The sequence below is a fragment of the Suricata suricatta genome, chromosome 9 (genome assembly GCF_006229205.1).
Source record: "Suricata suricatta isolate VVHF042 chromosome 9, meerkat_22Aug2017_6uvM2_HiC, whole genome shotgun sequence".
NCBI lineage: Eukaryota > Metazoa > Chordata > Mammalia > Carnivora > Herpestidae > Suricata > Suricata suricatta.
In genome coordinates, this window is record NC_043708.1 from 59,984,545 (window position 1) to 60,011,496 (window position 26,952).

The following is a 26,952-nucleotide window of genomic DNA, read 5'->3' on the forward strand; positions in this document are numbered from 1 at the left end:
ATTAAGAAATGGTTCAGAAAAATTTATTGGGTTGATACAGTGGATTTCTTTTTAAATTTCTTTTTATGTAATCTCTAACACAAAGTGGGCCTCAAACTCAGAACTCCAAAATGAAGAGCACATGCTTCACTGACTGAGCCAGCCCAAGCACAGTGGACTTTTAAGTTAAATAATTGGATTTTTTATTTGCACATTAAATTCCATACAAAATAAATCAAAACAAAGCAGACTGAAAAAGATTATTGTATAAATGTAATTTTGAAGTAGTTTTATAATTTAAGAAACTATTTAAACATTCTTATGTTTTTGACCTGGTCTTTAACAGCAGTCATATATGATATTTTAGAGCACATCTGTAAATGGTTTCCTAATGGTGTTATTATTGTACCCTATATGTTTTTTTATGAAGGCATCATCTCTTTCAACATATAAAATAGCAGAACAAGATTTTTCTTATTTCTTTCCTGATGATCCACCCACATTTATCTTCAGTCCTGCTAACAGAAGAAGAGGGAGACCTCCTAAACGAGTATCTATTAGCCAGGTAAGTAGAGAATGGATAAAAACTACGTTGTAGCTCGTAATAAAACTATTCATAATCAAGAGCAGTATTTGGCTCCCCTCACCCTTCAGCTTTAGGAAGGAACAGATTCCTTCACATACAGTGTATTACTGTACATTGAACACTACTTAGCAGCAGGGCCTATCGAAGTCTTAAGTGTGAATTAGACATAGCTTCAATGCTACAGGGATTTTATGCCAAAGAAGCAAGCAAATAAGCAGTTACTGAAATATAGGAATAAATTATGGAATTGAAACATAAAGAACATTTAAAAACTATGAAATAATAAAAATATCACACTAAACAGATTACAGACCATTATTCTCACAAGAAGTACCATAAAAATAAAACCTTTTGATATTATTTAACATTGACCACAAGAATATTTTTGACATGCACTTCTTTCATATTTGATGTCTACACCATTTAGTTTAAAAGGTACCTTAGGAAATGTTTTTGTTTTTTTAATGCATATATTTAAGACTCTCCTGATAGATTACCAGTTGTTTTCCCTGGGAGGTTTTTGTACTAATTTGTAGAACTATAGAACTAACCTCATATTGTGTATGTTACTGTGATTGAAGTTATTAAAAATTTGGTTAGGCTTAGAATAAAACCTCACTGTAGTTTAAGGAAAGTATAATTGATGAGAGCTTTTATGTTTTATTTATTTTTGAGAGACAGACAGAGATAGTGCCAGCAGGGGAGAGTCAGAGAGAAGAGAAATACAGAATCTGAAGCAGGCTCCAGGCTCTGAGCTAGCTGTCAGCACGGAGCCTGATGCGGGGCTTGAACCCACAAACTGTGAGATCATGACCTGAGCCAAAGTTGATGCTTAACCGACTGAGCCACCCAGGCACCCCTGATGAGAACTTTTAAAATTTTTATTATTATTGTAAGAACAAGGCAGACCACCTCTCTGTGAAAACTGTGGTGTTCTATAACTAGTCTCTCCATTTGTTTTTCTAGGAGGACAATGTTGCTAATAAACAGACTATTGCAGGTTACACAAACAAAGCTACTAAAGAAAGAGACAAACTTTTGAAACAAGAAGAAATGAAATCACTTGGTGAGTTTTAACATTCGCTCCAAAAACTGTACAGGAAAGAATATTTCTCTGTGCTTGGTGGGGTGTATTTCTAAAATGGCATATTTCTGTTACTTTTGGGTTTTATGATGAATAAATTCTGTGTTCATCTCTTAAAACAATATTTCAAGGTATAGCATATTTACTACTAAACCGAGCTAGTGCTTAGAGTAAGCACAAATTGGAGTTTCTATGGCTTACACGCTGTTTGGGGCTGTTTGGTTCACACAGCTTTATGAAATAGTGCTTTCCGTGCGTGACTGTACATATGAATCACTTGGGAATCTTATTAAAATGAAGATTCCAGGGGCCCTGGGGTGGCTCAGTCGGTTAAGCGGCCAACTTCGGCTCAAGTCATGCTCTCACAGTTCTGGGTTCAAGCCCCACATCAGGGTCTGTGCTGACAGCTCAGAGCCTGGAGCCTGCTTTGGATTCTGCGTCTCCCTCTCTCTCCGACCCTCCCCTGCTCAACTCTGTGTCTCTCAAAAATAAGTAAAAGTAAAATAAATAAATAAAATAAAATGAAGATTCTGAATTAGTAGGTCTGGGTGGGAGAAGAGATTCTGCTTTTCTAAAAAGTTGATACTTCACTCCTGGTCTTAAGACCACACTTTGAATAGCAGGGCTTTGAAATAGCAGGTTTGTTTGTCCCAGTTCAGTAGTTTGTCTTAAACACAGCCAACTTGCTTTCCCATTTTCATCACCTGCTGGCTCCCTCCAGCAGTTTCCAACTCCTTTGAGTCTACTGATCTCATTTAACCATAAATATTTCAGGAATTCTTTTGTTACATTAAAAAATGTGTTGTTTTCTGTCTGTGAACAGTTCTAAGTTTGACCTTCTCCACAGCTTTTGAAAAGGCTAAATTAAAAAGAGAAAAAGCAGATGCCCTAGAAGCAAAGAAAAAGGAAAAGGAAGATAAAGAGAAAAAGAAGGAAGAATTGAAGAAAATTGTTGAAGAAGAAAGACTGAAGAAGAAAGAAGAAAAAGAGAGACTTAAAATTGAAAGAGAAAAGGTATTCATCACTATATTTGCTATGCTCTCTACACATATTTAAATTCATAGTTAACTTTCAAATGCTTTTACCCTTTGATTCACATTTCTACTTGTTCATAGAGTTGCTAATAAACACTTGTTGGTTTATCTCTCTTTTGCTCTGGAAAATTTAGCTATTTAAGGTTCAACACATAAATACATGCCTTTATACCCTAAAACCCTTTAAGTACGGTTTTAAAGTTGATTTTGTTCATTATTTAGACTTCCTAATTTAGGGAAGATGATATGCATAAAACTTGCAAAAGTGAAAATTGTAATTAGAAAAAATACAGTAAAATCAAGGCCCCAGGGTGGCTCCATCAGTTAAGTGTCCAGCTCTTGATTTCAGCTCAGGTCATGATCCCAGAGTTGTGGGATCAAGCCCTGTGTCAACTCCGCACTGAGCCTGGAGCCTACGTAAGATTCTCATTTATTCTCCCTCTCTCTCTCTCTCTGTCTGTCTCTCTCTCTCTCCCCCTCCCTCCCTCCCTCCCTCCCTCTTTTGCCCTCTCCCATGCTCTTTTTCAAAACAAAGAAGAATAAAACACAATAAAATCTGCAAATAACAAGAATTATTAGAGTGTTCCTATTCTCTTTAAAAAATAAAATATCTGTAAAAATAGATTGTTCAGCAAATGTTGTAATCTTTAGTAGATACTCCCTATAGAATTCCGTAGCTGGTTTCCTCCAGAGTCAATCAGTGTCATTGGTTTTCTGGGATATTCACAAGTAGCCCTAAATGATCCTGTTACACACTGTGCTCAATTAAATTGCCTGTTGTTTCTTGAACTGTTTCAAATAGGCCATTGGTTAAGATGGGGATGGAAGTATCTAATACATGTACACTCCAGAAAATTTAGAAAGTGGTGCCTAGGTGGCTCAGTTAAGCATCGGACTTTGGCTCAGGTTATGATCTTAAGGTTTATGAGTTCAAGCCCCACGTTGGGCTATCAGGCTCTGTTCTGACAGCTCAGAGCCTGCTTCAGATTCTGTCTCCCTCCCTCTCTCTGCCCCTCTCCTACTCACACTCTATCTAAATAATAAATTTAAAAACAATTAAAAAAAAAAAAGCAACTGCACTTATAAAAAACAATTTAGAAGAAAACTACTTATAATTTAAATGGTAATGTTTAGAGGTAGCATTTTTTTTTATTTTTTTGAGGGAGATAGAACACAAGTAGGGGAGGGCAGAAACACAGAGTGAGACACAAAATCTGAAACAGTGCATGGCTGGAAATTACAAGCTACAAGATCATAACCTGAGCTAAAGTCAGACACCTCACTGAGCCACCCAGGCGCCCTGAGATAGCTTTTTTTTTCTCTCTAACACTTTGATTAACTTATTTCTAATCTTTATTTGGGGCATTTCAAAAAAGAGATGCTGCATTTATAATTTTGTATTTATGTTTGTTTAACATTATTATAGGGCTCCTGGGTAGCTCAGTCTTAAGTGTCCAACTCTTGATTTTTGGCTCCAGTCATGATCTCTTGGGTCATCAGATCAAGTCCTATGTTGGGCTCTGCACTGACGGCCTGGAGCCTGCTTGGGATTCTTTTCTCTCTCCCTATGTACCTGTCTCTTGCTCATGTATACACACACACGTATGTACTTTCTCTCCCCCTCAAAATAAATAAAAATTTTAAAAATATATTTTAAAAAATGTTGTAAGCATTCCCTCATGTTGTTAAGTAAGGTGGAATTTTTACTGACTGTGTAACAGTTAATCAAATAGATACAGGTAAGTGCTTTATAATTTTTGCTCATAAACAGTGATACCCTGTTCAAGTTTATGAATAAAAGTCTTTCCAATTTTTGGATTATGTCCCTGGATAAATTTATAGAAGTAGGATAATAGGTCAAAGGGTAAGAACATTTTTAAAACTTTCTATATAAACATATAGGAGTATTTGTTTGCTAAACATGTGCTTATTTACATTCTTAGCAACAATGAATGAGAATACCTGTCTTATTACATCCTACAAGAATTATCAGGGGCGGGCAGTGGAAGACTTAGTACAGCATACTACTTATAGCACAATTAATAGTTCTGTAACTATCTCTAGTCGGTTTATGTTGAAATTTTGGTAAGTGAACATCTGTTACCTTCAGTGGTCCTAAATTCAAAGGAAGAGAATAATATTAACATATTTTAAACATTTATTGGAAAATATATAATGTAATAAATACTTTGCTCCAATGGTGGCTTTTTAGGGTCATTGTTTACCTTGCAGTTTCAAATACCAGAACCAAGAAGTTAAGGTATCAAAAGACCAAGTTAGCAAGAGAAATGGCCTGGAATAAAAGAAAAAGAAGTCCCCCAACTGAGTGCTGATAATTGCTTTTACTTTCTGGTTGCTCTGTGTATCCCTAGGCTATTAGGTTTAAATGAATCTTGAAAATAACAACTATATTACAAATATAGACGGAGGCTTTATTTTAGGTACTCTTAATAATTTATTACTAAAAAAAATAAATAATTTATTACTTTACTTGGTCAGGATTTAATTGATTTGAAATAGGAGAGCTACTTTAGGCAGAGTCATATTGAATTAATATTTGTCAAGGAGCTACTATGTGTGAAACATTTTTATATCTTTATAGCAGTTGTGTTGACAGGTGTTGTTTTGATCAGTTGTTCTAACCCTTGAGCATGCATCAAAATCACCAGAAAGACTTAAAACATCAACTGCTGGGGTGCCTGGGTGGCTCAGTCCATTGAGCATCTGACTTTGGCTCAGATCATGATCCCATGGTTCATGAGTTCGAGCCCCATGTCAAGCTCTGTGCTAAGAGCTCAGAGCCTGGAGCCTGCTTCAGATTCTGTGTCTCCCTCTCTCTCTCTCTGCCCCTCCCCCACTTGTGCTCTGTCTGTCTCTCTCAAAAATGAATAAACATTAAAAAATTTTAAAAACAAACATCAACTCCTGGTCCCGACCACAGAATTCCTTGTTCAGTAGGTATGGGATAGATCCCAAATATTTGTTACTCTTATAAGTTCCCAGGTGATAATGATGCTGCTTTATAAAGTTCTTAAACCTTATGAACCTTTTGTTTTAGGAAAGAGAAAAATTACGTGAAGAAAAACGAAAATATATGGAATACTTAAAACAGTGGAGTAAACCTAGAGAAGATATGGAATGTGATGATCTTAAGGTATAAGTATGTTAGGTGATGTTTCACACCCATGCTCTAAATGCCCTATGTGACTTTGCTGTTGAAATTCTTCTTTCAAAATGGCTTCTTAATATTTAAGAGGAATAGCCAATTAAACAAATGCTACATTTAGAGTTCCACAACCGCATTATTAGTATTTTGTAACAAACTTTGATAATGATTCTTATTCTGCAGACTTAATTGATCATTTGTATGATCCTTGACAATTCAGTATTACCATACATCTCAGTTTATAAGGAACCATTTCTAAGTTCAGTAGACAGTGGATTAATTCTATTCCATATCCTAAGGAAGTCCTGCATTGAAGATAATATTGGCACAGCTAATGCCTTGATCTCAGAATCTAGGTTAAAAGTTCCTCTTAACTAGAAAATATAGTGAGAAATATACTTTAGCCTAAATTTGTTCTTAGTTTGATCAAGAAAAAAGTCCCTAGTGACTCTGATTTACTAAAGCTGGAATAAGGCCAAGATATTCATAATTTTTTAAAGTTCCGGGGTGCGTGGGTGGCTCAGTCAGTTGAGCATCCGACCCTTGGTTTTGGCTCGGGTCATGATCTCTCAGTTTCATGGGTTCGAGCCCCACATCAGGCTCTGTGCTGACAGCATGGAGCCTGTTTGGCATTCTCTCTCTGCCCCTTCCCCACTCACACTGTCTCTGTCTTTCTCAAAAATAAATAGACTTTTAAAAAAAATTTTTTTTAAGTTCCAAAAGTGATTGTGATAAACTTCTAGGGTTGAGATGAAATATCTCAACATGAAATAAATCTTATTAGGTAAAGAATATATATCTATATTTTATAATTTTCTGTAGTTACCTCAAATAGTTATATACTTGTTTGATCTTTCAGGAACTTCCAGAACCAACTCCAGTGAAGACTAGACTACCTCCTGAAATCTTTGGTGATGCTCTGATGGTTCTGGAGTTTCTTAATGCTTTTGGGGAACTTTTTGATCTTCAAGATGAGTTTCCTGAGGGAGTAACCCTAGGCAAGTGCAATTGCTGTGTTATAGTTCACCCTAAAATTAGTGGCTTAAAATTATAAATTATTATCTCTCAAAGTTCTGTGGAGTCACTGGACCTAGCTGTCCAGCCCTTTCTTGGAGTCTCTCAGGTAGTTATAGAAAGTGACTGGAGTCATCTGAAGGCTTACCTGGCTGGATGTTCAAGATATGCCTTGATTGGATGTTCACACACATGCCTGGTGCCTCAGTGCTCCTCCATGTGGCATCTCACTCCATCAGAGGAGCCTACACTTGTTATGTAGGGACTCCAGGAAGAGAACAGAAACTGCCAGCCTTCTTAAGGGCTAGGCCTGGTACTGGCAAGCCTTACTTCTTTCATATTCCATTGGTCAGGCCTGCTGGGAGTCAAGAGAGTGAAGGAATAGACTCCTCTTCTTGAGGTTATCATAGTTTATGTAAGTATAAGGTAGGAAGGAATTGACATCAGCCGTATTTAGAGATAAGTTATGCCTACCTTTAATTTGTGATTCTGTATTGACTCTCTACTTTTACTTTGTATAAACATAAGAACTACATTGATTTGGGGTGGGCTTTCGATCCCATTTTGGGTTTTTAATTGTCAAATGGGAAAATAATTTTTTTTTAATTAAAGACCCTCAAAGACAGAATTATAATGCCACTTTTACTTTAAGAAGAGTTTATTCTTCAAGAGAGCCTTCACACTCACTTCCTCTTTATAAGCTGGGTGAGGTATGCATCATGTGTATTACAGATCAAAAAGGTCTAAACAATACTGCATTAGGTAAGATACATGAGATAAGAAACAATTGTGACTTCAATACAACATTAGGATCACAAAAAAAATTTAGATTTTAAAATTTAAAATTAAGGATTATACCTACTAATAATGATTACCTCTCCTCTGCGTTATTTGGTAAACAGGAGTAATGTCCCACATAGCTCCTGAGAACAGCAGTGCAACAATAACAAATCTTTGCATTGATATTCAAATTAGAATAAAATTATAATTTTTAATATGTACCTTAATTTGCACCTGAAATTTAAACTTAAGGTGAAATATCATATTGATCTGCTGAGGCTAATTTAACTTTCTTAAATATAGTGATTTGGGCTTAATGATTTTATTGTATTTTATTGTAATTATTATAAAGTGTTTCTTGACTATACCTTGGATATTACTCTACTTTGATAAATGGACGCTTAAAAAATAATTACACAGGCTGTTGTTGCTTAAAATGTTTATTGTTCCAATGGAGTTGTTTTTTCAGTGCATGAACAGAACTTTAAATTCATTTTAAACATTTTATTCACAGAAGTATTAGAGGAAGCTCTTGTAGGAAATGACAGTGAAGGCCCACTATGTGAATTGCTTTTTTTCTTCCTGACTGCCATCTTCCAGGCGATAGCTGAAGAAGAAGAGGAAGTAGCCAAAGAGCAAATAACAGATGCTGACACCAAAGGTCAGAATTCAGTATTCTTGCTGATTGATAATAGCTCTGTAGCTTTAAAACTGATTTTTGAAAGTTATTTTAAAATTAACCTAGCTTTTACAGTTATAAAATATTAGCTGTTCAAGTTACCCAGTTCTTGAGTCATATATTAATAATACAGTATCGTTTTATAAAAACTTTGTTTTAATGTATCCTGTTTTTGATTACCTTAAAATATCTACCCTTGCCCCCAATCTATCTTGCTTTTTATTCCTTTAGATTTCTCCTACAATTTAGGAACATTACAGATTTCATTGACCAGTCAGTACCTGTAATTGCAAGAGATTCTCCTCAATGGCACTGATTTTTTTTGCCTCCACCTAAGGAAATACTTTAATTATTGTTATCAGTACTTTAAGCTGAAAATACTCTTGCTGATCTTATTTGGGGTGTGACAGTTTTTTAGATCAGAGTTGAGTAAAATTTAATTTTTTTATTTCACCAATAGTTTGAACTAGAAATTTTGCTGTTTAAACACTATGCACTTAAATATCTAAAGTCAGCATGTGGTACATATTAACATAAGAATAATTCTTAGAGAACCCCTTTTTTATTTTTACAATGGAGTATATGTTCACTATTTTGTTTAGGACTTCATCAGAGGAACTGTTAAGATCTATATGATTTGGCTTCCTGAATTACACTCTCCATGAACTTTGCCACATCACATAAGAGATTGTTTTAAATATCTACAAACTATTTTAGTGTATTGCATAAAAATTCACTATAAGAAATAACTTTGGGGAGACATTTTGATAGCAGTCTTGATACAAAAAGATGGGACATTTTTTCATTCAGATAGTATTGTTGACGTTAAATAATTTGAGCTCATTTTTTTATGCCTGATCTGTGAAGCAACAGGATCATAAATATGCATCCAGTGTTAGTTTTCTTTTTCTTTTACAGCCTGAGTTCAAGCAAAATGGTTTCTCTAACTTGAGTACTAATCACAATTGGTCCCTTATTAAGGTCATTTTAACAGTGCTGTCCCCTTTATCATCTCAGATGACTTAGTCCATAAAATGAAACTCTACTAAAGGGAAGATAGAAGGGCAAACAATTCATAAAAATCTAAAGATTTTCCTAAGATAGCAAGTACCAGCACTAAAGATGGATTATCTAAGACAGGAAATGTAGCAAATACTCCTACTGTTAGCCATTAAATTTTCTTAAGGACAGATAATATCACAGGACTATTGACTAAGTTCTGACCTTACTACAAGGTATAAGTCTATATATAACTCAGGATTTGAAGCATATGAATTTTGTAGTTTTGTATTGATGACAAAAAGTGGGGTGACAAGGAAATTATGTTGGAAAATCAGCTAGTGTAAAGAAAAAAACATATATAACTATTGGTGTTTGTATTGCCATTGTATTTTCTTCTCATGATTTGTTTGATTTGTAATGTTTATAGCTCTAGTCCTGTACAGGACTGCAAGTAAATGCTAATACAAGGTCCACCCTGGAATAAGTATTGGCCATTAAATAAGATTTTAATGCTCCTTTTGAAGATATTTCTTTAAATGTGAGGGAGGGGAAAAGATATGCTTTGGGAATTTTAACACCCTTCTCTACTTCCTCTTGTATTGGCTACATTTTATATCATTATTACAGTTTCAGTAAGGACCCTAGGCTGTGTTTCCAGGTATTTTCCAAATGTTCTCCTATCTCTGTAACAAAAAAAGGCATTTCCACAGTTCTCCTGAAAGTAAGTGATATAAGACACTATATACACATTATTTCATTTAATCCTAATGCCCCTTTGTGGTATAGATAGGTAGGTATAATAGGCAGATCATTATTAATTATTTTCTGTCTTATAAAGAAATTTAGACTTTAAGCAGTTTAATTAACTTGCCCAAAGACACATGGCTAATAAGAAAGTGATGGGGTATTATAGACTCAGGCAGTCTGCTCTGAAGCCTCATAATGCCTATGCTAGATTGCTTCATAATATGGCAAATATGTTGAAATTTTGAATATTTTTCCCTAGCATTGCCTATAAATTATCTGTCTTCAAAAAGATCTAAATCCTTTGGCCCTTAGGCTCCCTTCTTTTAAGTCGAATATTGGAAATTTTGGCAATTTTTAAAATCTTGTATGAAAAGTATCAGTTCTTCTCTTTACTCTTACATCATGAACTTGAAAGCCTTTCAAAGTATGGGAACAAGAGCATCCTCCTTAGCATAGTTTTGTGTATTTGCTAAGATATCATTGTTTAGTGCTGGAATTGGAGGTTCTAGATTACTCTGATGATAAATGTAACTTTCAGATCATCATAACATGCACAGTTCACCTGTACACTTGAGCCTTGAAGAATACAGGGGTTAAGAATGCCAACCCTCCCTACCCCCAGCCAAAAATGCACATATAACTTTTGACTGTCCCAAAACTTAACCACTAATAGCCTACTGTTGACTGGCAGCCTTACTGATAGTAGAAACAGTTCATCAACACATATTTTGTATATTTCAGGTATTAAATGCTGTGTTTTTATAATAAAGTAAGGTGTAAGAAAGAAAATGTTATAGAGAAAATCCATTTATAGTACTATACTCTAAAAAATCCACGTGTAAGTGGCCCCACAGAGTTCCAACACATGTTGTTCAAGGGTCAACTGTATTCTCTTGGTATGATATACCCAACTGACTGTCTTTAAGCAAATCCTACAGTAATAATACAGTTTCTTGAGATGCTTTTTGGTAAATATAATTGAGTTAAAGAATACATTTTACTTTTTTTTTTTAAAGTAGGCTCCATGCCCAACATGGGGCTCGAAATCATGATCCTGAGAGTAAAAGTCACGTGCTCTACCCACTGAGCCAGCCAGGCACCCCTACATATTTTAATATGCTATGTTAACACAATTAAAAGTAAAATGCTGGGGCACCTGGGTGGCTCAGTCGGTTAAGCATCTGACTTTGGTTCTGGTCATGATTTCATGGTTCATGAGTTCCAGCCCCATGTCGGGCTCTGTGCTGACAGCTCAGAGCCTTGAGCCTGCTTCGGATTCTGTGTCTCCCTCTCTCTCTGTCCCTCTCCTGCTTGTGCTCAGTCTCTCTTTCTCTTTCTCTTGCTCTTTCTCTCTTTCTCTCTTTCTCTCTCTCTCTCTCAAAAATAAAAAAAATAAACATTAAAAAATAATAAAAAATTTTTAAATTTTTAATTAAAAAGTAATCTGTCATTTTGTTGTTGTTGTTGTTGTTGTTGTCCATTTCCAAAGGTCTTTATAGCTTTGTCCTAGGACATTAAAACTGACTATGGATAAAATAGGTTGAACATGATAATTGCTGTAAAGGAAGAGAACCAGTTCACTTTTGCTGGGACTGTTGTTAATTTTAGAGTGCCTGTTAATTTTGTTTGGCTTTATATGTAAAATGAAAATTGAGGAAGTTTTAACTCTAGTATTTCTCTGGTAAGGAAGATTATAATATCTGTCATTTGGACTGGATTAGTGGCCTGGTAGGAATAATTTCTGCATATTTGTAATGTTTAGTCAAATAACTTCTCTTGTGTGGTATTGTTTATGTTTTAACTGCCATGAAATGGTCAATGATTATGATCAAACATGATCCCAGAACTGCCTTTTTCCTTTTAGTAAAGGACAGCAATTCTGTTCTCTGAGGTTCATTTTGTCAGCTTGTGAGTTTTTGTAAAGAAACCATAGTAGAAGGTTAAGGAACCACAGAATCAGTTTAGCCCACTGAATTTTCAACTCAAACCCATGTAATACTAGAAGTTGTACAGGGATTCCTTGGTGCCACTGCAGGAGAGTTGGAAAAGATGAATGGGCAAGATTATTATCTCCATACCCCACTTAACAAGGGAACTTTTTATCTCTTTTGTATTAGACTCCCAAGAAATATTTGAAGAATTTACAAACTGCTGATCTAGACTCACTCCTTTAGGAAAAATGAAGGCAGTTGAGTGACTTGTGTGAAGGTTCTATAACTAGGAACGAGGGGACTGGCAGAGCTAAGACTAGAATATATGTGATCTGACTCAGTCTAAAGCTATGCCCACTGTACTATGATTAACAAGAGGTTTTTGTAAGCTTAGAGTTTTTCATAATTGACACCTAAAATTTTTATGAACGATGTATTTTAGTTAGGAATAATTACATATGCTAATACTTTAAATACGTTTGTGCTAGTAGATTTACTCTGTAGTCCTGTTTGTAAGCTAGGCGTGGTTTTCAAAGTTCAAGCAGTTTACTTAGAAAATACCAGGAAATCTCCCTATCGTTTCTTAGATTACAGAATTTTCAAAATAAAAACAGGAAATTTAACGAAGAAGATAAATCAATGGTTAAGTGACAGACAGCAGTGCTATCTTTAACTTGTTTTAGTTCTTTTTCTGTGCTGGTTTTTTTCCATTACAACCCATACTTTGTTATGATTCAATCTTAAAATAGAAAAGAAGTAGACTTTTCTAAAGTTATATTGAGTAAGAAGATTTGTTTTTAATTCTAAAGTGCATTTTTACCATGTTTTTTGGAATGTATATGTGCACCTTGTTGGTAACATGGAAATTGTCTTCTCTGTGTTAACTAAGGAAAATATTAGTGTGCAGTACATGTCTTAGGATTTATAGTTTGAGGTGGACACTAGGCGGAATGTGAATGATGCTTGTTGTACCTAGTGGTTGGCTCTTTTGAGGTTCCTGAATGCTAAGCTGTTTGCTGTTTCTTTCATCATTTTAAAAGGGCATTATTTCCAAATATTCAAGCTTTGATTTGCACTAGAATAAAGTATTTATTTCCTTAAAGATTTAACAGAGGCTTTGGATGAAGATGCAGACCCCACAAAATCTGCACTGTCTGCAGTTGCATCTTTGGCAGCTGCATGGCCGCAGTTGCACCAGGGTATGTGTGGGTTTTATTTTTTTTTATTGGCTTTTTATTGTTAATTTTATTAAGGTACATTTTACGTTGCTGAGGATTCTTTGCTTATATTCTAAGTGACTGTTTCATTTTTTAACAACTATAGGCTGCAGTTTGAAAAGCTTGGATCTTGATAGCTGCACTCTTTCTGAAATCCTCAGACTCCACATCTTAGCTTCAGGTGCTGATGTAACATCAGCAAATGCAAAGTACAGATACCAGAAACGAGGAGGGTTTGATGCTACAGATGATGCCTGTATGGAGCTTCGTTTGAGCAATCCTGGTCTTGTGAAGAAACTTTCAAGCACTTCAGTGTATGATTTGACACCAGGTAAACTTTGCAAGTTGGAATTAGTATAACCTGCCCCCTTCCTACTCTCTTTTATCTCTACTCCAGAAAACTAGGTGCTGATGAGAAATTTTAGACTATACCAGTTTTAAAAGAGAAAAAGAACAGTCTTAAAAAATTTTGTTGGAATACAAATAGTAACCCAGATGGAAACTGCTGTTGTTCCTATTAGCTTTCACTGTTTCTGATTTTCTTTTCTCTTTTTATTTGGATTTTCTTGGTGGTTAATGGACTACATCTACTGAATTTAGAAGGATAAGTAAGAATTAGCTGGCTTTCACTTTTATTTATCAGTATATCGAAATTTAAGCCATAGCCACTAAATTCTAACGTTTGCTTGAATAGTATTTGAGGTATGAGAAACAGTGTATAGGGGCGCCTGGGTGGCTCAGTTGGTTAAGCCTCCGACTTCGGCTCAGGTCAGATCTCACATTCGTGGGTCCGAGCCCCGCGTCAGGCTCTGTGCTGACAGCTAGCTCAGAGCCTGGAGCCTGCTTCTGGTTCTGTGTGTCCTTCTCTCTCTGCCCCTCCCCCTCTCATGCTCTGTCTCTCTCTGTATCAAAAATAAATAAAACACTAAAAATCTAAATTTAAAAAAAAGAAACAGTGTATAAAGATGAAGTTTCTTTTCACTTCCTTTTGTAAATGAAAAATTACAGTGTACAGAGTTTAATATGCTTATTTAAGAGAACATCTAATAAAAGTAGAGTGCATTCATTTGTAACATTCATATAGTTTTTGTAAATTATCGTAGGGTTTTTGTGCATTTTCATAGTAGCAATTTGCCTGTTGCCATATTTTTAAAATCCATGTGATTATAATTTAGTCTTTATTTGAACTTCATAAATGAGCCTCAAAATTAAAACCTGAAAAAATTGTCATTAGAAAATTTTTCATGTCTATTTAACTGGTATATAAAGTAGTTATTAGTATTTGAAATGCCTTGTATATTGCATAACTGTTCATTTGGATTCAGAATTGCTTTTTCTGCAGACATGCCATTGGCATGTTTGATCTTGAGGCTTTTTCCAATTTTTTATTAAGTGTTTTCGCATTAAGCCACAAATTAAGATTTTTCAAACAATTCCTTTTGTCATTGATGAATTTATTTACCAATTTTTGACAGGAGAAAAAATGAAGATACTTCATGCTCTCTGTGGGAAACTACTGACCCTAGTTTCTACTAGGGATTTCATTGAAGATTATGTTGATATATTACGACAGGCAAAGCAGGAGTTCCGGGAGTTAAAAGCAGAACAACATCGGAAAGAGAGGGAAGAAGCAGCTGCTAGGTAAGAGATGATTATAGTCAGTTGTGTTAATGAAGGCTGCTTATTTCTTCATCTAAAGCCATACTTGACAGTGGGCTGTGATGTGACCTTGGCTCAAAATGGTATTTGATGACTTAACTAAGAAGTGATGAATGAATTACTATGTTATGATTTTGTGATAACATTTGGGGCACTTTCCATAATTTTATGATTAAAGTCAAGATGCTAAAAGTTAAAAAATTATCTTCCATCAAGTACACTATAATATTTTATTTTAACTTTCAGAATTCGCAAAAGGAAGGAAGAAAAACTGAAGGAACAGGAGCAAAAAATGAAAGAGAAACAAGAGAAACTGAAGGAAGATGAGCAAAGAAATTCAGCTGCAGATATATCTGTAGGGTATGGTTTGAATTACACTGCTCATTCTTACAGAAGAATAAAAATCCACACTTTAAACTCTAAAATGCTTTCAAAAGTTTTAAGAACTAGTTCTCTAGTTTCTTACTTACAGGTACATAATAATTGTGCCAGTGGGCCTATGAAATTTACATATAAACGGTTCTCAAGTATACATGAGTTATGAAAAAAAAAATACCTCTCAGGAATCTAGAACTCATTTTCTCATAGAATTTATGTAAGTGATAATTGCCCAGAAAACCTTTCAGTAGCCTATTTTTAACCAGTAACACATTAATAGTGGTATCTCCTATCTCCACCGTCACCACCATCACGATTGTACACTATGTTTCACAAAGCTCCGCTGAGTTTATCGAAGTATGAAGATGAAGTTGGAGGTTTTAATAGATGGTATAGGGAGAATATGGAAGCTCTGTAAGTAATTTAATGACTTAGGTACTCTATTTCATTTGAAAATATTTGGGATGAAAATTGGCTACGAAGGCAAGCAGGAATTTTTTCATATTGTAGATGGCAAACTGTATTCAAATTTACCAGAAGTAATTTTTTTACAGAATCTGCGAAGGAAGGCTCCAAAAATCTCTGTATTCTGAAATTAATGTCTTGACTTTTAGTTATACTTGTATATAAAAATACCTATTAAGTCTTAAGGGTCACAAACTTGCAACATTTGTATTTTACATGGCCATCAACAATACTTTAGGAAATAGAATTTAGCTAAGGAAAGTTAATCTGATACCTAAAGCAAAAGCAATCAAAAACAATGAGTAGTTTGATTTCATCAAAATTAAAAACTTTTATACTTCAAAGAGGACTGTTAAGAAAGTACAAAGAGGTGTCTAGGTGGCTCAGTTGGTTGAGCATCTGACTCTTGACTTTGGCTCAGATCATGATCCCAGGATTGTGGGATCGAGTCCTGTGTCAGGTTCTGAACTAGGCATGGTACCTGCTTGGGATTTGCCTTCTCTGCCTCTCTCCCCTACTTGAACCCATGTGCACTCTCTCTTGTCTAAGGGGAAAAAAAGTAAAAAGACAGCTCAGTAGATGGAAAAAATATTTGCAAATCATAAATCTATTAGTATAGTATCCAGGGGTGCCAGTTAAGCATCCAACTTCAGCTCAGGTCATAATTTCAGAGTTCATGGGTTTGAGCCTCGTGTCTGGCTGTGTGCTGACAGCTCAGAGCCTGGAACCTTATTCAGATTCTTTGTCTCCTTCTCTCTCGGCTCTTCCCCTGCTTTCTCTCGCGCGCGCACGTGCTCGCTCGCTCTCTCTCTCTCTCTCTCTCTCTCTCTCCCTCCCTCCCCCCCTCTCTCTCCCTCTCTCTCTATCTGTCTCAAAAATAAATAGACATTAAAAATACTAATGGTATGGGATGCCTGGGTGGCTCAGTCGGTTGAGCGTCCAACTTCAGCCATGTTATGATCTTGGCGGTTCTTGGGTTCAGGCCCTGTGTTGGACTCTGTACTGACAGCTCACTCAGAGCCTGGATCCTGGCTTTGGATTCTGTGTGTGTCTCTCTCTCTGACCCTCCCCTGCTCACGCTATCTCTCTCTCTCAAAAATAAAAACACTAAAAAAATTTTTTTAATAATAATGGTATAATATCCAGAATATATAAAGAACTCGTACAACTCAACAATAGAAGAACAACCCAGTTTTTAAAAATGGGCAAAGGATTTTAATAGGCATCTCTCCAAAGAAGATATATAAGAAGCACATGAGAAGGTACTCAACATCATTAGTCATTAGGGAAATGTACATCAAAATCACAATGAGAGGGACACCTGGGTGGCTCAGTTGGTTAAGTGTCCGGCTTCAGCTCAGGTCATGATCTCACAGTTTGTGGGTTTGAGCCCCGCGTCAGGCTCTGTGCTGACAGCTAGCTCAGAGCCTAGAGCCTGCTTCGGATTTTGTACCTCCCTCTCTCGTTAACCCTCCCTGCTCACGCTGTCTCTATCTCTCAAAAATAAATTAAAAACATTAAAAAAAAATTTTTTTAATCACAATGAGATATAACTTCATACTCACTAGGATGGCTGTAATCCAATGAAGGGACAATAAGAAGTGTTGGTGAGACTATAGAGAAATTGGAACTCTCATGCATTGCAGGTGGAAATATAAAAATGGTGTAGCTACTCTGGATAAATCTGGCAGTTCCTCACAAACAGTTAAACCATTTGTTACCGTATGACCCAGCAATTCCACTCCTAGGTGTATACTCAAGAAAATTGAGAGTATACACTCACCCAGAAATGTATGCACAAAAATTCATAGCATCATTATTCTTAGTAGCCAAAGGCAAAATAAACTTTGAAAACTGTGCCGAGTAAAAGAAGCCAGTCATAAAAGACCATGTGTTATATGATCCCATTTATATAAAACGTACAGAATGGGCAAATCCATAGCAAAGTGGTTACCAGGGCAGTGGGGAAGAGGAAATGGAAAGTGACTACTAATGGCTATAGGCTTTTTCCTTGGGGATAATGACACTGCTCTAGAAGTAGATGGGGGTAATGATTGCACAACCTTATAACATACTAAAAACCACTGAATTTTTCTACTTTAAAATGACGGTTTCTACAGTATGTGAGTTATTTCTGAATTTTTTCACATTTTATAAACCCTTCCCATTTCTATTGAGATATAATTGACATAATATTGTATTAAGCATTTAGGATACACAACATAATGATTTGATATATGCATATGTTGTAAAATAGTTACCACAGTAAGTTAAGTTACTATTCATCACCTTCTGTATTTTTTCCTTGTGATATCTTAATTTAAAAACAAAAGAAGGGCATCTGGGTGGCTCAGTCAATTAAGCATCCAACTTCGGCTCAGATCATGATCTCGTGGTTCTTGGGATCAAGCCCTGTTTCAGGCTTACTGCTGTCAGCACAGAGCCCACTTCGGATCCTCTGTCTCCTTTTCTCTCTCTCTCTGTCTCTCTTCGTGTGTGTGTTCCTCCCCTGCTGGTTCTCTCTCTCTCTCTCTCTCTGTGTTTTCTCAAAAATAAATAAATAAACTAAAAAATTGTTTAAAGAAAATATAAACAAAAGAAAAATAAACATGTTATGGATTGCACCATTTCGTATTTTTTAATATTTCTCTAACCTCACTCATTTACATTATCCCTCTGGCTCCTAAACACATTTGAGTTTGCAAAGCTTGCTTTGGATTAAGACCATAAATGATGGAACTTATTGGGATACCTGGATGGCTCGTCGGTTACCCATCCAACTCTTGATTTTGGCTCAGAATCTCAGTTTAGTTTGTGAGCTCTGTGTTCACAGTAGAGAGCTTGCTTGGCATTTTCTCTCTCTGTCCGTCCCCTGCTTGTGTTCAGGCACACACATGCTCTCTCTCAGAATAAATAAACTTTGTAAAAAAAATGGTGGTGTAAAAAATTTATTTCAAGTTTCATATGATTTTAAACTTAAAAAAATTGTTTTTAATGTTTGTTTATATTTGAGAGAGAGAGAGAGAGAGCACAAGTAGGTGAGGAGCAGAGAAAGAGAAGGAAACACCGAATCTGAAGCAGGCTCCAGGCTCTGAGCTGTCAGCACAGAGCTGGACATAGGGCTCGAACCCATGAACCGTGAGATCATGACCTGAACCAAAGTCAGACACTTAACCCAGGTGCTCCATAGTTTTAGCTTTAATTTGGATAGTATAATGAATTAAATATCCATATTGTGTTCATTCAGCCTGTTAAGTATATCTGAAATTTATCTTCTCTTCACTATTTGTCTGCTTACCACCTACTTTCTACTCTGAGCTGACCATCACCTCCCAGACAGCTACATAGACTGTTAATAGTGGCTCTGTTTTGTATTTTTCCCAAAATGATAGGAAAAAAGCCCTTTCCTTTTCTCTTCAGCTCAGTGCCTTTACACGTTATCCCTTCTCACCTGCCGCCTTACCCCTCCCCGATCTCCCTAGTCTCACTGTTTAAATGTCACTTCTTCAAGCAAGCCTTTCGTGATCCCTGAGACTAGATTTGGTTCCCCTTGAAATGTTTTCATAGCACCTTGAACTTTTCCTTTAATAGTTATTACATATTTTAATTTTATAATTGTTTGTGTTATTATCTGTTTCCTCTGTAATAGTATCATTTTATCCCCTACTTCCTAAACGTAATGGCTAGCCCTTCATAAGCAAGCAATGAATCTCATGAATGGAATTATATATTCATTAATGAAAGTAATCTTTGGGGATATTTTTTCCTTAAGGGAGGAAGAAAGGGAAGATTTTGATACTAGCACTGAGAGCAAAGAAATAGAGCAAAAGGAACTTGATCAAGATACCATCACTGAAGATGAAGATGACCCCGGATCACATAAAAGAGGCAGAAGGGGTAAATACAGAAATTTCTTAAGGATGCTTGCTTGTTTCTAATTAATAAGGCACATGATCATTCAACTATGCTGAAATATGTATTAGATTACTTCTATTTATTATTCATAGGTATGTTTGTTTTTAAATCCCCAACTCATAGCAGTGATAAGTTCTTTAAATGTGACCATTTTGTTTAAAAATGGTGTTTGAAGTTACATTCTGTTTTTAATTCTCATATGATTTATACTTTAGGGAAGGAAGATAATATTCATATTCTTTTAGTAGGTCAGTTTCACATAACTTCAACTTCTCGTTAGCAAATTTTGTTGAGTTTGGTATTTTACTACTTGATATTAAGCTAAATAGAAAATTTTATTCTATGGCATACTCAGCATTCATTGAGTACCTTTTAGATGCTAGAAATACAAAGGTCAGTAATGCTGATACCAAATGCCTAAGAATGGAAATATACTAACTTAAAAATAATTTTATGGAGGCACCAAGGTGGCTCAGTCGGTTAAGCATCCGACTTCAGCTTGGGTCATGATCTCACGGTTCATAAGTTTGAGCCCAGCATTCATGCAGAGCCTACCTGCCATCTTTGTCTCTCTCAAAAATAAAGTAAATAAAGCTTTTAAGAAATGTTCAAAAAAAAAGAAAGTGGAGGCAAAAATAAAGCAAAATCCTAGAAAACACACATTATAAAAATGAATGCATGAGAAAATTTAAAATGTGACTGGTCCTGAACCTTTAGATCTTGAATCAGTATTAAAAATCTTCCTAGAAAGAAAATGTCAGTTCTAGACAGCTTTATAGATGAACTTTGCAAAATTTTAAAAAAGCAGATGGTGCGCCTAGGTGGCTCAGTCAGTTGAGCATCCATCTTCAGCTCAGGTCATGATCTCACGGTTTGTGAGTTCAAGCCCCGCATCAGGCTCTGTGCTGACAGCCTGCTTCAGATTCTGTGTTTCCCTCCTTCCCTGCCCTTCCCTGGCTCCCTGTCTGTTTCTGTCTTTCCCAAAAATAAATAAAACATTTAAAAAATTTTTTGAAAAATATTAAATTTAAAAAAAATTTTAATAAAGAAGCAGATAATATTTTTTCCTGTTTATGTATTTTTTTAATGTTTTATTTATTTTTGATACTGAGAGAGACAGAGCATGAGAGGGGGAGGGGCAGAGAGAGAAGGAGACACAGAACTGGAAGCAGGCTCCAGGCTCTGAGCTAGCTGTCCGCACAGAGCCCAACGCAGGGCTCAAACCCACGAACGTGAGATCTTACCTGAGCCGAAGTTGGAGGCTTAACTGACTGAGCCACCCAGGTGCCCCTCGTGTTTATGTATTTTGAGAACAAACAGGAAATGGGCAGAGAGAAAATCTCAAGCAGCTCCTCACGCAGTCAATGCATAGCCCTACACAGAGCTCAATCTCATGACCATGAGATCATGACCTGGGCCAAAATCAAGAATCACCCGCTTAACCAGCTGAGCCACCCAGGTGCCCCAAAGAAGCAGATAATTCTCATATTATACAAACACGTTCAGGCAAAAGGAATAGAAGAAGTAACTCCCCAGCCATCTAAGTGATCTGACAGTGACTGAAACAAGAGACGTTCAGTTCTTCAACACACTATAAAAGGCCTGGCAGGTCACCAGGAATCCAGTCTCTTCCTGTCTTGTTGGTACTGCCATCCAAAGGTTTTGGCTGCCATACTCATGTTCAAAAATGATTTATCCCCTTGTCTCCATTCTGGCTAGTTGAACAACAGGAAGTGCAGAGAGGTACAACCCAGAGGTTACATATAATGCCTCTGCTCCCATCTCTTTGGCCAGAAGTGTCCAATGTAGCTATGCCCCCTGGAGAGACATTTCCTGCTAGAAAATGTCCTTCTTTTGAGTTGCTACGTACCCAACTAAACATTAGGGGTTCTGTTACCTAAAAACATTAGTTAGTAAACTACAACCCATTGACCACATCTACCCTGCCTGTTTATATATAATCCATACACTAAAAATGGTTTTTATATTTTTAAATATTTGGGGAAGAAAGATGATATTTTGTGATATGAAAATTATATGAAATTCAGATTTCAGTGACAGTAGTTTTAATTGAACACAGTCATGCTTGTTCATTTACATATTGTCTGTGGCTGCTTACATGCAACAGGGCACAATTGAGCAGCTATAAACAGAAACCATATGGCCCACCAAACCTAAAAATATTTACTAGCTAGACCTTTATAAAAGTAGTTTACTGACTTCTGCTTTAGAGAAAGGACTGAGTGTATGTTGCAAAATAACAGACTGTGCTTCACTCTCCAGTATGGAGATAAGGTTTTTTTGTGTGTACCTTGTATTGTAAGTAAGTAAGCATACCAGTTTTATATCAGCATAGAGTATATTAGTTTGTTCATGCACCATAATAAGATATTGCAGACCAGGTGGCTTAAACAACAGATATTAATTTTCTCACAGTTCTGGAGTACAAGCAGGGTTGATTTTTGGTGAGGCCTTTCTCAGCTTGCTATAGCACCTTGTCATTGTGTCCTCACGTTCTTCTGTGCCCATAAGTGAAGTAGTGAGCACTCTGGTTCCTTTCTTTTCTCTTCTTATAAATACTCCAGTCCTGAATTAGGGTCCCACTCTCTGAACTCATTTTACCTTAGTTACCTCCTTAAGGGCCCTGTCTCCAAAAATAGTTACATTGGGGTTTAATATTTCAGCATATGAATTTGGGGGACATTCAGTTTGGTCCATCATACATAGTAACTTGGGATAGCTTTGTATATCTTTCTGATGAGAATTTAAAATGTGATGATCAAATCTTTCAATTATAGGGAAAAGGGGACAAAATGGGTTTAAAGAATTTACAACACAAGAAGAGGTCAACTGTGTTACGAGAGAGCCTCTTACTGCTGATGAAGAAGCAGCTTTAAAACAGGAACATCAGCGAAAAGAGAAGGAGCTCTTGGAAAAAATCCAAAGTGCCATAGCATGTACCAACATCTTTCCCTTGGGCCGAGACCGCATGTATAGGCGATATTGGATTTTCCCTTCTATTCCTGGATTATTTATTGAGGAGGATTATTCTGGTCTCACTGAAGACATGCTCTTGCCTAGACCTTCATCATTTCAGAACAATGTACAGTCTCAAGATCCTCAGGTAGCCACTAAAACTGGAGAGTCTTTGATGTCTGAATCTACCTCCAACATTGACCGAGGTCCTTGTGATGATTCTGTGCAGCTGCCAAAACCAGTGCATAAGCCAAATCGGTGGTGCTTTTACAGTTCTTGTGAACAGCTAGACCAGCTGATTGAAGCTCTTAATTCTAGAGGACATAGAGAAAGTGCCTTAAAAGAAACTTTGTTGCAAGAGAAAACCAGAATATGTGCACAGCTAGCCCATTTTTCTGAAGAGAAATTTCATTTTTCAGGTAAATTTTCATTGAAAACTATTTCTTTTCTTTTTCTCTCCCCCTAATCTCTGGTTCAGGATTAAACATCTATCAAGCTATTACAGCTAGATTTAAAACATCTTCTGTCTTCTCTTTCATTTGGACCATGTTCTCAGTTTGCAAGTCAGACAATGTTTTCCAATTAGAGAGACAAGATTTCACTAGGTTCCATTTGGATTATGAGGAATGGCACTGTGGGAAGATTCGTATTCTTCCCAGCCTCATTCCTTGATCAGTAGACTCTAAATACCCAAGGCACTAAATTTAGACAATTAGTTTTAGACAATAGACATGATAGTGAGTTCAGTCACTAAAGGTTTTGGCTGAGGGTCCAGGGACAGTTTCCATTAGTGATCACAATCTTTGGAGATTGGCTGCAAGGGCAGATCAGGTAACAACATTCCCTATATGACGGCTGGTTCCTTGAGAACAGATAAAAGAAAGTAGTCAGGTGTTTTGGGGTATAAATTTTTATATTACTAAGTGAAATTCTCTAGGTAAAAAACTCTTAAAATTAGAGGCATATTGTCATGACTACTTTAGTTCTCTTCAGAATTGAAAACTATAAATTACAATTCTTTTTTTTAGTCACAATTGTTTAACAGCTTTATTGAAAGTAGCTCATATGGTATACAGTTCACTCATTTGAAGTGTACAGTTCAGTGGTTTTCATTATACACACATGTGCAACCATCACACAGTCAATTTTACAACATTTTTATCATCTTAAGAGCAAAAAACCCAAATGTTTTCCATCTCTGTAAATTTCCCAGTCTGGACATCTTATATGAATGGTATCATATAATACATGGTCTTTTGTGACTGGTGTCTTTCACTCAGCATGATATTTTCAAGGTGCATCCAAAGTAGTGGCACATGTCAGTATTTTCATACCTTCTTGGGACCAAATGATGTTCCATTATATAGGTATATACCACATTTTATTTAACTGTATGTTAGTTGATAGATGTTTCTGTTGTTTCCACAGTTTGGCTGTTATGAGTAATGCTGTTATAAATGTTTGTGTACAAGTTTTTCTTTCGACATGTTTTCATTCCTCTTGAGTGTATATCTAAGAGTGAAATTACTGGGTCATATGGTAATGCTGTTTAATTATTTGAGGAACTGCCTTACTATTTTCCAAAGCAGCTACACCATTCTCTATTTCTACCAACAGTGTTTGAGGGTTAAAATTTTTCCACGTCCTTGTCAACACTTAGTATCTGACTTTTAGATTCTAGCCATTTTAGAAGTATGAAGTAGTACTTTATTGTGGTTTTGGTGTGTATTTCCCTAAAGACCAATAATGCTGAGCATCTTTTCATGGTCTTATTGGCCCATTTTTTTTGTCTTCCTTAAAGAACAGTCTATTCAGATCCAATACCCATTCTTTTTATTGGGTTGTCTTTTTATTAAGTTGTAAGAGTTCTTCATATATTTTAGACACAAGTTCCTCATCAGATATCTGATGTGCAAACATTCCTGCCCCCCTTTTTTTGCACTTTAGAATTTACTAAGTGTTTTTATATCCATTATCTCACTATCATAACTGTCATGGTGGGAAAATTATATTTTTAATAAGAAAATTATAATAAAGGTATTGATAACTATTTCAGACAAACCTCAAACTGATAGCAAGCCTACCTATAGTCGGGGAAGATCTTCCACTGCATATGATTCATCTCAGATGTCTGCAGAAAGACAGCTTGAATTGAGGCTGAGAGATTTTCTTTTGGATATTGAAGACAGAATCTACCAAGGAACGTTAGGAGCAGTCAAGGTTGGTACCTGTTCACAATTTTAGTTTACCCAATTACCAAAGTTTTGGTCATTTTTGTTAACTTACTTGATAGAGCCCAAGGCATGTGTGTTTTTGAATAAATACATGGGAGTGATAATATTTTTATGAAAACTAAGTTCCCCTGTATCAAAATACTAATATATGGATAGAAATCTTTCTTAAATGTACTATATAGCTATTTGCTTTTGTAAACAGAATTAATTAACATAATTGATACTGATTTGTCATATTTTAAAATATCTGTTTTATGGTATTTATATCTAAGATGTTAAAATGTGTAAGGATATTTTCTTCTTCCTTGACTAGCTCCTGCCTGCTCTGCTGAGTCTGGTTTGTTTATTGGTTTCTTTGTTACCTTTTTAAAATCTGTAAGTAATTCATGCTTGATATGTGTGTTCTGTTCATTTCTTTGCTATCATCTGTCACTTTTTTGCTACTATCAGGTGACCAACCTCAGAATTGTTCATGATTTCCTTATAGAAAGAGTGAGGTACTAAAGCTTCCATTTATAAATAATATGAATTCCATTTTGGCCACTTAGTAACCTTATTTTTAGACCCCTTTTTGATTTACAATCTGTTCTAAAATATTCATAAATTTTTCACATGTACATTGAATCTCATACTTCTTAGGAACAACATGCCATTTTCCCATGTTGGTAAACTTGAATTTTGTTACAGGTTACAGATCGACACACCTGGAGATCGGCATTAGAAAGTGGACGGTATGAGCTGTTAAGTGAGGAAAACAAGGAAAATGGGTTCATTAAAACTGTGAATGAAGATGTAGAAGAGATGGAAATTGATGAGCAAGCAAAGGTCATAGTAAAAGACAGGTATGAAAAGGATTTTTCTGAAGTAACTCACTTTTTCTTGCCACTCTAATTATATGGTTGTTTTTAGTAAATGTTTCTTTTTCTTCAAAAAATTATTTTAAATTCTTAACCATGAGGACTTTTAGAAGAGCCTGGATGGCTCAATCGGTTGAACATCTGACTTTGGCTCGGGTCATGATCTCATGGTTCGTGAGTTCTGTCCCCACATCGGGCTCTGTGCCGACAATGCAGAGCCTGGAGCCTGCTTCAGATTCTGTGTCTCCCTCTATCTCTGCTCCCCCACTCTCAAAAAATAAATAAATAAATAAAATCTTACCATAAGGACTTTTAATACTTGTAACCACTGAAATACTTTTCCTCAACCACAAGCTCTCTTTTACTCCACTTTGTGCTAGTGCAGCTAAAAGGCAGCTTGTTAGGATAATGATAATTTCTCAAGTTTAAAATAAAAACTCTTTGAGCCTAAGGTTTTATTTCAGAAAGTAACTTTATATTGTCCATTTTTCTATAGGATAACTTAGTAAATTGTGTTGGGCTTAAATATTATTTGAATTTTTAAACAATCTATATCTGTAGATAGATGCTTTGACTTCCTCAAGAGTTCTTTTTGGATAACCCTTCTTAGGAGTTTATTATTTAGAAGGAAATGGGAAGGAGACATTAAGCTAGCAGCTATGAAACAGGGTAAGAGTTCTGGTAGAAGCAGATACCCAGTGCAAATGTAGTACATTGGAGGGCTACTTGTCTTCGTAGAGCATAGAAGATACCACAGTAAGTGCCAGAGGAAGTGACTGAGAACCTGAGACCTAAATAAAGGTGGGGCAGATGTACTTAGGGGGAAGACTTAGTACTAAAGGCTTGAGCGAATAGGTTTGTACACTTAAATGATTGTTTTAGCTGTGGCAGGGAGATTTATTGCAAAGGGAATAAGATTGGGGGCTAAGAAACTATTTAGGAGCCAACTACAAGCATCCCACCCAGTAAAAGTTGAAGCTGGAGAAGTCTAGGGAAGCTGTCTGGTCTGCTTATCCTTAAGGCCCACCACTGCATCATCTCCCTAAAACCTTTCCCCTAACCCTTGTCTCATCCACCTTTCCTCCTCCAAATATTTGCCCTTCTGACCTTAAAGGACATAGTAGTTAAGTTCTAGGTTCATATATTTATCTCCCTTTCCTGCTAGCTCATGTGATATCCTTTGAGATTCAGGAAACTATTTCTTACACAGCTGTGAGTAAGCACTTGGAGGATTAGACTCAAATGTTAC

The 26,952-nt window shown here is 36.1% G+C and overlaps 1 protein-coding gene across 2 annotated transcripts in view; it reads left to right on the top strand.

Annotated features, from left to right (window-relative positions):
* The window catches only part of BAZ1A (bromodomain adjacent to zinc finger domain 1A), a 112,658-nt gene that overhangs the window by 68,750 nt on the left and 16,956 nt on the right, over positions 1-26,952 (top strand). Inside the window, exons 7-20 of one of the 2 annotated variants that reach the window (XM_029950567.1) lie at positions 410-544; positions 1,532-1,631; positions 2,497-2,663; positions 5,742-5,837; positions 6,709-6,847; positions 8,158-8,304; positions 13,106-13,201; positions 13,326-13,550; positions 14,695-14,860; positions 15,125-15,238; positions 19,494-19,618; positions 22,435-23,031; positions 24,669-24,832; positions 25,534-25,688. In XM_029950567.1, coding sequence (XP_029806427.1) covers positions 410-544; positions 1,532-1,631; positions 2,497-2,663; positions 5,742-5,837; positions 6,709-6,847; positions 8,158-8,304; positions 13,106-13,201; positions 13,326-13,550; positions 14,695-14,860; positions 15,125-15,238; positions 19,494-19,618; positions 22,435-23,031; positions 24,669-24,832; positions 25,534-25,688 — 2,426 coding nt within the window. The remainder of the gene's footprint in view (positions 1-409; positions 545-1,531; positions 1,632-2,496; positions 2,664-5,741; positions 5,838-6,708; positions 6,848-8,157; positions 8,305-13,105; positions 13,202-13,325; positions 13,551-14,694; positions 14,861-15,124; positions 15,239-19,493; positions 19,619-22,434; positions 23,032-24,668; positions 24,833-25,533; positions 25,689-26,952) is intronic. The other variant, XM_029950566.1, reaches the window with a different exon arrangement.